The sequence below is a fragment of the Engraulis encrasicolus genome, chromosome 2 (assembly GCF_034702125.1).
Source record: "Engraulis encrasicolus isolate BLACKSEA-1 chromosome 2, IST_EnEncr_1.0, whole genome shotgun sequence".
Lineage (NCBI taxonomy): Eukaryota > Metazoa > Chordata > Actinopteri > Clupeiformes > Engraulidae > Engraulis > Engraulis encrasicolus.
The window spans coordinates 58,666,551-58,681,408 of record NC_085858.1 but is presented as its reverse complement, the minus strand read 5'-3'; the positions used below and the strand labels follow the sequence as shown (position 1 = coordinate 58,681,408).

The window sequence follows — 14,858 nt, the reverse complement described above, 5'->3', positions numbered from 1 at the left end:
TTCCTCTTGCGTCCCTTTCAGACAGCTTCCTCTTGCGTCCACAGTTAATCCTGTTAGATGTGGTTCATCCTTCTTGGTGGGATGAAGACATTACCTCGGATACCGTGGCTCTTGATACATCACAAGGATTTCCTGTCTCGGTCAAAAGATGCAACAGTTACACCCACACCAAGAATTTCTCAATTTTTCAACTCTGATACGTCACCCATAATGTTGTGTGCATTGCAATATTTTGAGCCTGACTGTGCTGTTCCCCTGCTAATTGAACCTCCACACTCTGCTCTTACTGGTGCAATGTGCAGACTGGCCACCAGGGGGGTCCACTTAATCCATGACACTCCCCACACTAACATGACAAGTGTTTCGGTTTGAACAGACTCAACTACATCAACTAACTAACAACATTACTATGACCTTACAGAGGGCTTTACATAACAGATTAACACTTGGCCATAAGACTTGGCCATAAGACTAAGACTTGGCCATAAGACTTGGCCATAAGACTTGGCCATAAGACTAAGACTTGGCCATAAGACTTGGCCATAAGACTTGGCCATAAGACTTGGCCATAAGACTTGGCCATAAGACTTGGCCATAAGACTTGGCCATAAGACTTGGCCATAAGACTTGGCCATGAGACTAAGACTTGGCCATAAGACTTGGCCATAAGACTAAGACTTGGCCATAAGACTAAGACTTGGCCATAAGACTTGGCCATAAGACTTGGCCATAAGACTTGGCCATAAGACTAAGACTTGGCCATAAGACTAACCCTTGGCCATAAGACTTGGCCATAAGACTTGGCCATAAGACTTGGCCATAAGACTAAGACTTGGCCATAAGACTTGGCCATAAGACTTGGCCATAAGACTAAGACTTGGTCTGAAACTCTTTCTAACGGATCACTCTGTTGTCTTCATTTGCTGCTTTTCTGTCGGAGTAAAGAAAGAAGTGTCTGTGTGTGTGTGTCTGTGTCTGTCTGTGTGTGTGTGTGTGTGTGTGTGTAGGAGCTCGGTTGTGGTTGGCATCGTGAGAGAGATGAGAGTGTGTGTGTGTGTATGTGTGTGTATTAATCTCTGCTGTGTGTGTGTGTGTGTGTGTGTGTGTGTATGTGTGTGTATTAATCTCTGCTGTGTGTGTGTGTGTGTATGTGTCTGTGTATTAATCTCTGCTGTGTGTGTGTGTGTGTGTGTGTGTGTGTGTGTGTGTGTGTGTGTGTAGGAGTTGGGTCGTGGTCGGCGTCGTGAGCGCGATGAGGAGTGTGTGGTGGGATCGGACTTCGAGCCCTGGGCCTCCAAACGAAGCGATATCCTTGCCCGGTTCACGACCACCGAGAAGCTGTCTATAGTAAGACACACACACACGCACGCACGCACACACACACACACACACACACACACACACACACACACACACACACCATCCTCGCCCGGTTCACGACCACCGAGAAGCTGTCTATAGTAAGACACACACACACACACACACACACACACACACACACACACACACACACACACACACACACACACACACACACACACACACACACACACACCACCATCCTCGCCAGGTTCACTACTACGGAGAAGCTGTCTATAGTAAGACACACACACACACACACACACACACACACACACACACACACACACACACACACACACACACACACACACACACACACACACACACCATCCTCGCCAGGTTCACGACCACCGAGAAGCTGTCTAATTGTGGGACAAGATGGCGGCTGAAGCAACACAGCGTGTTGCTCCCGCATTTACTGCATTTTCTCGCACCTTACCAGAAATACATAAGACTCTGGGTGGAAAGATGATCGTAGAAGATGAACTTCTGAATTTTATTGTAGTGAAAATGAGGACTTTGAGTCAAGAGGAAATCGTCACTTTGGTGACAAACCATTTTACTTCTGAGAGAATTGAATCTTCAAAGAAAGTCCTATTCGAGGTCTGTTCCAACACCACACAACGGCTGGTCTCGCACAAAGGCGCACAAAAGGACATAAACAATGTTAAACTGTGCTTGAAAGTACTGAATGAATGTGGAGACAACATTCCTAAATTCGTCTCCCACTTCCTGGATGAGCTGCCTCCTGTCTCATTCACTAGCATTGATGTGTCAGTGCTGATGGGGAAAATGCAGCAAATCAACTGTAATATTGCCAGTATGCAGAAAGTTATGGAAGCGCAGGTTGGTGCGTGCGAAAGTTTGCGCGCAGCAACAGAATCTATCGATAAACGCCTGGTTGCAGTGGAGGGGCCGCGAGGCCTTGGGCACACCGGGGAGCCCAGTGCTCCCAATGCAGAGAACCGACACAGGCCCTCAACCAGGAGTGAAAGTGCCGGTGGCGAGTCGGAGAGTGCACCACCACGGCGGATAGCTCAAGTCCCAGAGAAGGTCGGCACTGAAGGAGGGTCGGCAATGGCTAACCACACTTGCGCGTCTGCGGTGCCCACAGATCTGGCACCTGTTTTGCCTAATTCACCCCCGTGGAACCGGGTCGTGAGTGAGGGGAAACGTCGGAAGAAACCGGCACCGGGTAGCAGAAAACCTTCTATAGACTCAAAACTGCATAAACCCATTCGCAAGAAACCTGGCATCGTCGGCACCGGCACTACGACCATACAGGCGGTACAGACGAAGATGGTGAGTGTTTTTGCGACGAGATTTGATCCTAACCTGGAAGCTGATACACTCAGTGACTATCTCAAAAGCAAACTCGGGCGACCAGTGGAGTGTCGAAAGATAGAGACATTGCATGGGAGGTTTAGTTCCTTTCAAGTCACTGCGGAATGCAAGGAGGTGGCAGAGATGTATGACACCGAACTCTGGCCAACGGGCTCGTTTGTTCGGCGCTTCTATGAGGCGCGTCAACGCAGAGGGCCAGTTTCGGCACCAGTGACTCTACCAGATGGATATAACTGCGCTGTGAAAGGCGCGGTTATGGAGGACAGGGCCGTAATGGATTATCGCAAAACACATGAATGAGGATTGCATCATACAATTCCCGTGGACTGCGGACTGGGAATAGCGATGCTGATAAAGCAAGAAATCTCAATGTCAACCGTTTGTTAGAGATGTGTGACATTCTCTGTCTTCAAGAGACTTGGCTCCCCACACAAGATCTGGACAGGCTGAATGTTGTGCACAAAGATTTCCACGGAGCTGGTGAGTCCACCACTGATCTAAGCACAAGGATTGTGCGTGGGAGAATACCGGGGGGCGTTGCTATATTGTGGAACAAAAAGCTTGATCCTGTGGTGTCTGTTATAAGACTGAATGTGGACTGGGCCATTGGACTTGACATTAATGTTGATAACAAAAGAATGCTCATCATAAACATTTACATGCCCTGTGAATCAATCCACTCAGAGGATGAATTCCTAAGCAGGCTGGCTTTCTTAAGGGCATTCATTGAAGACTGTGATTCTACATGTGTTTACATCATTGGTGATTTTAATTCTGATTTATCTGACAGTAAGTCTTTATTTACCAGAGACTTGACTGAGTTCTGTAATGAAAATAACTTGCTTTTAACCAGCCGGCTCATGCTGCCTAACAGTAGTTTTACTTATGTGAATGACGCCTGGCACACTACTTCCTGGCTTGATCATTTGATGTGCACAGCAGATGCTCATTCCTCAGTGGCTAATATGGAGATTAAGTATGACTTGGCCATTTCTGATCGTATGCCTATATTTATGACACTAAATGTGGAAAATGTTCCTGCATTGGTTCAACACAACGATGCAAATAATGCTAAACTAGATTGGTTAAAAGTATCTGAGGGGGATATGAGTAAATATTTCTCAACTACTGACAAGCTGTTGGGTTTAATTGATTAACCTAAAAATGCATTGTTGTGCCAGAACATGAATTGTAGGGATGTTGACCATGGTAGTGCATTATGCACCATGTATGATCACATTGTCAGCAGTTTAATTGAATCTAGCTCCTCTATCACTACACAGAGGGGCAAAAGACATAGTAATGCCAAACCAGGGTGAAATGAGCACGTTAGGGATCTACATACTGTAGCTAGAGATGCCTTCAAACTCTGGTGTGATGCAGGCAGGCCTCGACAAGGTCCCCTGTTTCTGAACAAGAAGCTCACAAATGCTAGATTAAAATATGCTCTCCGCTTTATCAAGAGGAATGAAAGTACCATGAGAGCTGATGCACTTGCCAGTAGGCTGCAGAATAATGATTATTATGACTTTTGGAAAGAAGTTAAAGCATCAAACAATAGCAAAACCTCTCTTCCCTCTGATATAGAAGGGGTGTCTGGAACTGACAATATTGTTGAGAAATGGCGTAAGCATTACCAAGAATTGTTTAACTGCATTAAGAATGACCCATTTGAAGTTAAATGTACTGACTCAACTGAAAATTTTGTTATTAGACCTGAAGAAATACTTGAAGCAATATCAGCACTAGATAATAATAAGGCATGTGGCATGGATCTAATCTGTGCTGAGCACCTTAAGTATGGAAGCAAGAAACTCTGCCCTCTTTTAGCGATGTGTTTTACTGCACTCCTCACCCATGGAGTGCTACCAGAGTCTCTCTTGTCCATATTGCTTGTCCCAGTACTAAAGGACAAAGCAGGGAAACTGAATAGTATAGACAACTATAGACCAATAGCACTGTCTAGTATTCCTTCCAAGGTTTTAGAACGGGTCCTCATTACAAGGCTTGACGCTTTTTTAGTAACATCAGATAACCAGTTTGGTTTTAAAAAAGAAACAAGGCACCGACATGGGTATATTTGCTTTAAAGGAAATGATTGCCAAATAGTGACCCAGAACTCCACTGTTTCTATGTGCTTCCTCGATGCTTCTAAGGCGTTCGACCGCATAAATCATACAAAATTATTTATGAAATCGCTACAGAGACGGGTACCTATAGGTTCTCATTAGGATCCTAGTGTACTGGTACAACCAAAAGACAATGCGTCTCAAATGGGGGTGTGGAATATCCTCCTCATTTCATGTGTCAAATGGTGTCTACCAAGGTGGGCTTCTATCTCCAATATTGTTTAATGTTTACATGAATGATTTATCTGTCTAGCTGAGTTTGTGTTCCACAGGCTGTCTAATTGGCAGCTCTTTGGTTAATCACCTTATGTATGCAGATGACATGGCCATTGTGAGTCCATGTAGTGCTGGCTTACAACAACTTCTTAAGGTATGCACTCAATAAAGCCTTTTGTATGACATTAAATTCAATCCAAAGAAGAGCAATGTTATGATATTGAGGAGTAACGAGGATAAGAAGATGACATTCCCTGTTTTTTCATCTGTGTGATAGCCCACTTATGGTGTGCAAGGAGGTTAAGTATCTTGGTCATATAATATCTAATGATCTCTGTGATGATCGTGATATATACCGGCAACGGCGTAAACTGTATGCTCAGGCTAATATGCTTCTTCGCAAATTTAGCATGTGTTCTTTTAATGTCAAGTGCTCCCTGTTTAGAGCCTTCTGCACACCCATGTACACTGCCCATTTATGGTGCAAATACAAGCATAGCAGCTATCAGAAGCTAAAAGTTGCATATAATGACACAATGAGACTGCTGATGAGGATACCCAGATGGTCCAGTGCCAGCTGTCTGTTTGTCCACTCCAATATCCCTGGGTGTGATGCAGTCCTGAGAAATGTAATGTTCAAATTCATGGGACGACTGGATTGCTCCCAAAATAGCATAGTTGAATCTCTGGTAAACCCGGCCAAGAGTTCTGTAAGGTTCTCTTCTGAGCTCAGGCGACATTGGAGAAAGTGTCTTTATGTTTGATGGCTGTAGGCCTATCTTGTGTTTTTCATTTATTTTATCCTTGACTGTCTCTTATTTAACCTATGTAATCTGTATATGTATGATATGGACCTTTGTGTCTGTCACAAATAAAGAATAACATGCTCAGACACATACACACACACACACACACGCTCACACACACACACACACACACACACACACACACACACACACACACACACACACCACCATCATCGCCAGGTTCACTACTACGGAGAAGCTGTCTATAGTAAGACACACACACACGCACGCACGCACACACACCACCATCCTCACACTACGGAGAAGCTGTCTATAGTAAGACACACACACACACACACACACACACACACACACACACACACACACACACACACACACACCACCATCCTCGCCAGGTTCACTACTACGGAGAAGCTGTCTATAGTAAGACACACACACACACACACACACACACACACACACACACACACACACACACACACACACACACAAATTGATAGAAGTTGGTGTATTTGCTTTGCATGTTTTAATCATTTTTATGTGTCTGGATTTAATTCTGTCTCTTTCTCTCTCTGTCTCTCTCTCTTTCTCTCTCTGTCTATCTCTCTCTCTTTCTTTCTCTCTCTCTCTCCAGAAACTCTTCATGGGTGAGAAAGGTATGTTGGGCCTCTTTTATTTAAATCCTCAGCCATAGCGTAGCGCGCTCATGCAAGATTCAAGATTTCTTTTTTTGGTAACACTTTATAGTAATGTTCCTTAGTAAAGACTCAGTTAATAATTAACTAATGATGAATAAAACATTAACAAATGTTTTCATTATTAACTAAGTTTTATTAATGCTTTATAAAATATCTACAAATGACATATGCAAGATTTTACACACCTAATAACAGAGTATTTTATTCATTTACAAGCAACTTGTAAATGTTTGATAAATATAAAATATTAACATAGCATTTCCTAGTCATTTACAAGCATTTGCTTACATTTCCTAGTCATTTACAAACGTTTGTTAATGTTTTGTTCATCAATAGTTAATTATTTATTAAAGGGACACTGTGCAGGAAATGGTCAAAAAAGGTACTGCAACTATGCTGCTCATTGAAATTGGGCTGCCTATTGCCAAATTTGATCTTTACATGAAAGTTTACTAAGTATTAAACAAATATTTTCTAATATGGTCCAAGTACAGTCATTTTTGCAGCTAAAAATGGCCATTTTTGGAAATTCAAAATGGCGGACCATGGAGAAGATCCCCCTTTTCATGTATGAAAAGTGCAATATTTCGAGTCATAATGAATATTTAAAATTTGATGCTGGTGGTAAGTATTCATTAAAAATTACATTAGTGAATGGGCAGCATGAATTCTGGAAATAAACAACTAAAAATCTCACACAGTGTCCCTTTAAGTCTTTATAATGCTTTTTTGCATCCATTATTCTAAAGTGTTACCATTATTTTTATTGCATCTCATTATAGGTGTGAAAGAGATATAAATGTGTTGTGCTTTGTCTCCTCGAAATATAAATGAACTAGAAATGCTAAGAGAGTGCAGACCTCTGCCAAGGAAGCTGTTTGATAGGCAAGTCAAGGAAAGGAAAGGCCATTATTATTGCGCATTTCATACATAAAAGCAATTCAATGTGTTGTACAGTAAAGTAAGATAAAAGAGTGCAAAACGAAACATGAAACAAAACAAAGTCCAAGTCAAAGTTAACTTTATTATCCCAGACGGGAAATTCAAATGGTCAAGGTGCGTATAAGCACAGTACAGAATATTCAGACATGGTAGACAAGACTTAAAAAAACAGATAAATAAGTAAAACAATTAAATACACAAAAAACAAAAGCATAAAAGCATAACGCAATAGAAGCAGAAGGCATGCGATGAAAGGCAATAAAAGCACAATGTATGGCGGATAAAAACAGAATAAAAAAAGATAAAAGCAGGGAAAAAAGACAGATTAAAATACAAAAAAAAAAAAATCTTTAGATGTCTAAAAGAAGATGTCAGAGAAAAGTTTTGTCCTAAGTCTAAGTCCTAATTCTTGAAAGGCTAAACAGCAGGGCATATTGATATGTTGACTTCCTCAGGAAGCTGATTCCAAAGCTTTGCAGCACAGTAGCTAAAGGCAGCCTCATGGTGTGTTCCAATACTCGTACTGTCCGCCCTTTCCGCACTGTGTTTGGGTACGCAGGGTGTTCCATTTCTAATCGCGACGGTAAAGTGTACTGTAAATTACCCGGATAACGGCTCCAAAACGGCCATTTTTTGAAGTGTGGAGTAACTGTACACTTTTCTCACTCAACGGCCGCCATGTTTGTGACGTAGTTGAGTGTCACATCTGTCAAACGGTTGAATCTCCGTGATAACAGCATAGTTTTGATTCCAAAGACAATCGCCATGTGTATTAGGTTTTGCAATGGATTTTTAGCCCGAGTTAGCAAATTACCCGACGCGAATGTTTCTTAAACACGGCGAGACTTTTTAATTCATCAATGGAAACAATTGCGGTGAAGCCACAAAGACGCGGGCAGACATGGAATCGCTTGCGCTCCCTCTTGGCAGTGGGCTAATCAGAAGTGTAGCCTACAATCTTGTGTGGCTAGGCCTACTTCACAAGACATCTCCATCGCGGAGAGATTAAACATTTTGAGTCGAATTTCCGTTAAACATGAAATGGTAAACTGTCGCAATTGCTGAACGATTTGTTGCTTTCACTTTAGGCTACTCCGGAGGGAGAACCAATGCCTCATGACTCTCCGTTGTAGAAACTTGGGTCACATAAATAAATGTAGGCAATCAGACACTTAGACCTACTTGAACTCATATGCAGCAAACAATAGTAGGGCTTAGCTCACAAGTTTTTTTTTTATTCCATTGCGGTTTTTTTCGTAGCTATAAAATTCACTCTGCTTGAGGCTTGTGTTGACAACCTCGGTCCGTTCAGTCCTGCTACCTGCGCAGTCCGCTGCTACTAAGGATTTTACGGTAATGTTTCAGTTTATTGCAATGCCAAACACCGTAATGATGGCAATAGCAGCGGCTTAAAAAAATACAAATTCCTTGGCATCACGATGTTGGCTGTCCATCGTGATGCCAGCTGTCCATCGCCGATGGACGATGACATCGTCTATCGGCACAACCCTATTAGACGCCTAGTTAGACGGCTAGTTAGACGCCCAGTTAGATGCCTATTTAGATGCCCAGTTAGATGCCCAGTTAGATGCCCAGTTAGATGCCTAGTTAGATGCCCAGTTAGATGTCTAGTTAGATGATGCCCAGTTAGATGCCCAGTTAGATGCCCAGTTAGATGCCCAGTTAGATGCCTAGTTAGACGCCCAGTTAGACGCCCAGTTAGATGCCCAGTTAGATGCCCAGTTAGATGCCTAGTTAGACGGCTAGTTAGACGCCCAGTTAGATGCCTATTTAGATGCCCAGTTAGATGCCCAGTTAGACGCCCAGTTAGATGCCTAGTTAGACGCCTAGTTAGACGGCTAGTTAGACGCCCAGTTAGATGCCCAGTTAGATGCCCAGTTAGATGCCCAGTTAGATGCCTAGTTAGATGCCCAGTTAGATGCCTAGTTAAATGCCTAGTTAGATGGCTAGTTAGACGCCTAGTTAGACGCCTAGTTAGACGCCCAGTTAGATGGTTAGATGCCCAGTTAGATGCCCAGTTAGATGCCCAGTTAGATGCCTAGTTAGACGGCTAGTTAGACGCCCAGTTAGATGCCTATTTAGATGCCCAGTTAGATGCCCAGTTAGATGGCTAGTTGGTGTGTACAGCTGAAACATATCCAGTATGTAGGTAGGTGGGCCCCAACCCATTTAATGACTTCAACACGAGTAGTAGGCCCAATTCGAAACGGGAGGTAGTGACTCGATGACTCTCCTCCTACATAAACATGTCACTGATCAGATAGGTCAAGTTAGCTGATGAGGCAGCCGTTACGAACGGCACTAACGAGTGCGCCGCCTTGCGCATTTGATGTTACGGCGATTCTATGGCGGGAGTTACGTTCATCACGTTAGCGCTTAGCTTACGCATGCTATTTGAACGGTGAATGATCGTCAGACGGCGGAATCGTAAAATAGGCTATAAATAGATCTAGCAACAGCATATATAGATACTACAATGTTGATTTATGCATTCGATTTTCAATATCTACATATTGTACAGTGCCCTCCATAATTATTGGCACCCCTGGTTGAGATGTGTTTTTTAGCTTCCAATTATTTTATTTTTTTTCTAAATAATATGGGACCTTAATGGAAAAAAAGAGAAAAATCCAACCTTCAATACAAGTGCATTTATTCAGTGGGGAAAAAATCCCACATAAAGAAATAATTATTTGACATCAAATAATGTGTGTCACAATTATTAGCACCCCTGGTGTTAATATTTTGTACAACCCCCTTTTGCCAACAAAACAGCACCTAATCTTCTCCTATAATGTTTCACAAGATGGGAAAAGACAGACAGAGGGATCTTCAGCCATTCCTCTTTGCAGAATCTCTCTAAATCATCCAGAGACCTGGGTCCTCTCCTCTGTACTCTCCTCTTCAGCTCACCCCACAGGTTCTCAATGGGGTTGAGGTCAGGGGACTGAGATGGCCATGGGAGGAGCTTGATTTTGTGTCTGGTGAACCATTTCTGTGTAGATTTGGCCATATGTTTAGGGTCATTGTCCTGCTGAAAGACCCAGTGACGACCCAGCTTCAGCTTTCGTGCAGAGGGCAACAGATTTTGATTTAAAATGTCCTGGTATTTCAAAGCATTCATGATGCCATGCACCCTAACAAGGTTCCCAGGGCCTTTGGAAGCGAAACAGCCCCACAGCATCACTGACCCACCCCCATACTTCACAGTGGGTATGAGGTGCTTTTCAGCATGCACATCTTTCGTGGTACGCCAGACCCACTTAGAGTGTTTGTTGCCAAAAAGCTCAATCTTGGTCTCATCTGACCAAAGCACACGGTCCCAGTTGAAGCCCCAATACCGCTTGGCGAACTCCAGACGCTTGCGTTTATGATTGTGAGTGAGGAAAGGTTTTCTCCGTGCATGCCTCCCAAACAGCTTGTTGGCGTGTAGACAGCGCCTGATGGTTGATTTGGAGACTTTGTGACCCCAGGATGCTACCATTTGTTGTAATTCTGTAACAGTGAGCTTTGGAGATCTTTTGATTTCTCTTACCATCCTCCTCACTGTGCGTGGTGGCAAAATAAACTTGGGTCCTCGTCCAGGCTTGTTTACCACTGTTCCAGTTGTTTTGAACTTCTTAATTATTCCTCTCACAGTGGATATGGGCAGCTGCAGTTGAGTGGCAATCTTCTTGTAGCCTCTGCCTGACCTGTGAAGGTCGACGCACATCTGCCTCACTTGTATGCTGTGTTCCTTTGTCTTTCCCATGTTTAAGAGTGGATAAGAGAAATGGCCTCGGTGTCACGTCATATTTATACCCCAGGGAAACAGGAAGTGATGAATTACTAATTAAATGTTCCTACATACTCTGGTAAACTTTGTAAACTACTGTAGAAATGACAGAAATGCTTCAATTATATGTATTTCCTGGGAATTGTTAAGGGTGCCAATAATTGTGGAACAGGTGATTTAATGAAAAATAATTATTTTTTAGTCAGGGATTTTTTTTATTTTCTTACAATTCATTTGAGTTGAAGGCTACATTTTCCTACAATTTTCAGTGTGACAGTATTCTTCTGCAATAAACACTGAATTTATTTTAAGGCTTTTAACACATCTCAACCAGGGGTGCCAATAATTATGGAGGGCACTGTACATAAGTGTCAGAATAAAGAGTATGATAAGGTAGTAGCTTGGGTAGTAGCCATGTTTGTTTTTCAGGTTTCCGGTTGAGAGGGAGGTGGCGCACAGCATGTTGGGTACCAAGGCAGCGAAGTCAGCATCTGATGTATCCTTGAAATATCCTCGTTACGCCCACAAATGCAGTCAACTGCCGAGAGAGGAAATAAAGCAATTTTTCGTTTCGAATTGGGCCCTAATCTCAGAGAGAGTAGAGAGAGAGAGAGGTTCCATTGGCCCATTGTTTCCTGGTTCTATTATGGCCCCCCTTAGGCAGACCTAAGGACTGTTCTATTCATTGTAGGAGCATTATGACACGGCCCTTTAGGCAGACCGGAACCTGGTCGCGTTAGGTGCCCATAGAAACCTATTATGTTGGCATATCTCTATATACTTAAAGAATCTCTGGTACTGTCTTCAAGTCGACTCTGTAGCTTACTGGGAGCCAATGCAGGGACCTTCACATCGGTGTGATGTGAGCGATTCTTTTTTTTTGTTCCTGATCGAACAGATCTGTAAGGCTAGGCTACCAGTCCAAGCTGTGTGTGTGTGTGTGTGTGTGTGTGTGTGTGTGTGTGTGTGTGTGTGTGTGTGTGTGTGTGTGTCTCTCTCTCTCTCTCTCTCTCTCTCTCTCTCTCTCTCTCTCTCTCTCTCTCTCTCTCTCTCCAGAATCTCTTCATGGGTGAGAAAGGTATGTTGTGCCTCTTTCTGTATTTATTTAAATCTTTTTCCTGCATCCTCAGCCATAGAGTAGCGCGCTCATGCAAGATTCAAGATTTTTTTTTTTTTATTGCATCTCATTATAGGTGTGAAAGAGATATAAATTTGTTGTGTTTCGTCTCCTCGAAATATAAATGAACTAGAAATGCACTCAGAGAGTGCAGACCTCCGCCAAGGAAGCTGTTTGATAGGCAAGGAAAGGCAAGGCCATTTTTATTGCGCATTTCATACATAAAAGCAATTCAAGGTGTTGTACTGTAAAGTAAGATAAAAGAGTGCAAAACGAAACATGAAACAAAACAAAGTCAAAGTTCCCAGATGGGAAATTCAAATGGTCAAGGTGCGTATAAGCACAGAACAGAACATTCAGACATGATAGACAAGACTTAAAAAAAACAGATAAATAAGTAAAACAATTAAATACACAAAAAACAAAAGCATAAAATCATAAGGCAATAGAAGCAGAAGGCATGCAATGAAAGGCAATAAAAGCACAACGCATGGCGGATAAAAACAGAATAAATAAAAAAGGCAAAGATAAAAGGAAAAAAAGACTGACTAAAATATTTACAAAATCTTTAGATGTCTAAAAGAAGGCGTCAGAGAAAAGTTTTGTCCTAATTCTGGTTTTGAAAGGCTGAACAGCAGGGCATATTGATATGTTGACTTCCGCTGGAAGCTGATTCCAAAGCTTTGCAGCACAGTAGCTAAAGGCAGCCTCATGGTGTGTTCCAATACTCGTACTGTCCGCCCTTTCCGCACTGTGTTTGGGTACGCAGGGTGTTCCAGGGTGTCTAATCGCGGCGGTAAAGTGTACTGTAAATGACCCGGATAACGCCCCCAAAACGGCATTCTTTTGAGGTGTGGAGTTATTGTACACTTTTCGCACTCAATGGCCGCCATGTTTGTGACGTAGTTGAGTGTCAGATCTGTCAAACGGTTGAATCTCTGTGATAACAGCATAGTTTTGATTCCAAAGACAATCGCCATGTGTATTAGAGGCAGGGGTAACTTTAAAAAGTGTCAGCATAACGAACAGTGCCTTCCGTGATGAATTGCATATTGGTGGTTGGTAAACTCGGATGACACGCGACCAACCGTCATTTCCGTTAAGTGTATCAGACAGAACGGGAATCGGAATGTACTCGCCTCGTGAATCGCGGAGGGTGGAAAGGGTACTTCACTGCACTCAAACAAGGTACACAGTACAGAGGGCGAATAATGGAAAAGACCCTCAGACTCACCACATCTAGTTTTGACAGTGGGTGAAACCAGCAGGTTTTGCTTCAGAGACGCCTACGGTAGGGACACATAGGAGGCGAGGCAAGGCGAAGCGAAGAGAGGCGAAATCCAACCGTCATCAGGTCGTCGCGGCGAATCAAATGGAATGGAACAGTTATGTTGTTGATTTGATTGGGCCGTGGCAGGCGAATTCGCTCCTCATTTGCATAACATTAAACTTTCTTTAATAATTTCGCTTCGCTTCGCTCCTGTTCGCTTGCTGTCGCTTGCCTTCGCCTCTCTCATAGGAATGAATGGCAAAGTTCGCAAATTCGCGTGTATGTGTCCCTACCGCTAGTTAGATGCCCAGTTAGACGCCCAGTTAGACGCCTAGTTAGACGGCTAGTTAGATGCCCAGTTAGATGCCCAGTTAGATGCCCAGTTAGATGCCTAGTTAGATGCCCAGTTAGACGGCTAGTTAGATGTCCAGTTAGATGCCCAGTTAGACGGCTAGTTAGATGTCCAGTTAGATGTCCAGTTAGATGTCCAGTTAGATGATGCCCAGTTAGATGCCCAGTTAGATGCCCAGTTAGATGCCCAGTTAGATGCCCAGTTAGATGCCCAGTTAGACGGCTAGTTAGATGCCCAGTTAGACGCCCAGTTAGATGCCCAGTTAGACGCCTAGTTAGATGCCCAGTTAGACGCCCAGTTAGACGCCCAGTTAGACGCCTAGTTAGACGCCTAGTTAGACGGCTAGTTAGATGCCCAGTTAGATGCCCAGTTAGATGCCCAGTTAGATGCCCAGTTAGACGCCCAGTTAGACGCCTAGTTAGACGGCTAGTTAGATGCCCAGTTAGACGGCTAGTTAGATGTCCAGTTAGATGCCCAGTTAGACGGCTAGTTAGATGTCCAGTTAGATGTCCAGTTAGATGTCCAGTTAGATGATGCCCAGTTAGATGCCCAGTTAGATGCCCAGTTAGACGCCCAGTTAGATGCCTAGTTAGACGCCTAGTTAGACGGCTAGTTAGACGCCCAGTTAGATGCCTATTTAGATGCCCAGTTAGATGCCCAGTTAGATGCCCAGTTAGATGCCCAGTTAGATGCCCAGTTAGATGCCTAGTTAGACGCCCAGTTAGACGCCCAGTTAGATGCCCAGTTAGATGCCCAGTTAGACGGCAGTTAGATGCCCAGTTAGACGGCTAGTTAGATGCCCAGTTAGACGCCTATTTAGACGCCTATTTAGACGCCTATTTAGACGCCCAGTTAGATGCCTAGT

The 14,858-nt window shown here is 43.4% G+C and overlaps 1 protein-coding gene across 1 annotated transcript in view; it reads left to right on the top strand.

Moving 5' to 3' along the window:
- The window catches only part of vps35l (VPS35 endosomal protein sorting factor like), a gene marked incomplete at its 5' end in the record, with an annotated part of 69,514 nt that overhangs the window by 2,621 nt on the left and 52,035 nt on the right, over window positions 1–14,858 (top strand). The window contains 2 exons of the mRNA XM_063193042.1: window positions 1,222–1,347; window positions 12,311–12,332. Coding sequence (XP_063049112.1) covers window positions 1,222–1,347; window positions 12,311–12,332 — 148 coding nt within the window. The remainder of the gene's footprint in view (window positions 1–1,221; window positions 1,348–12,310; window positions 12,333–14,858) is intronic.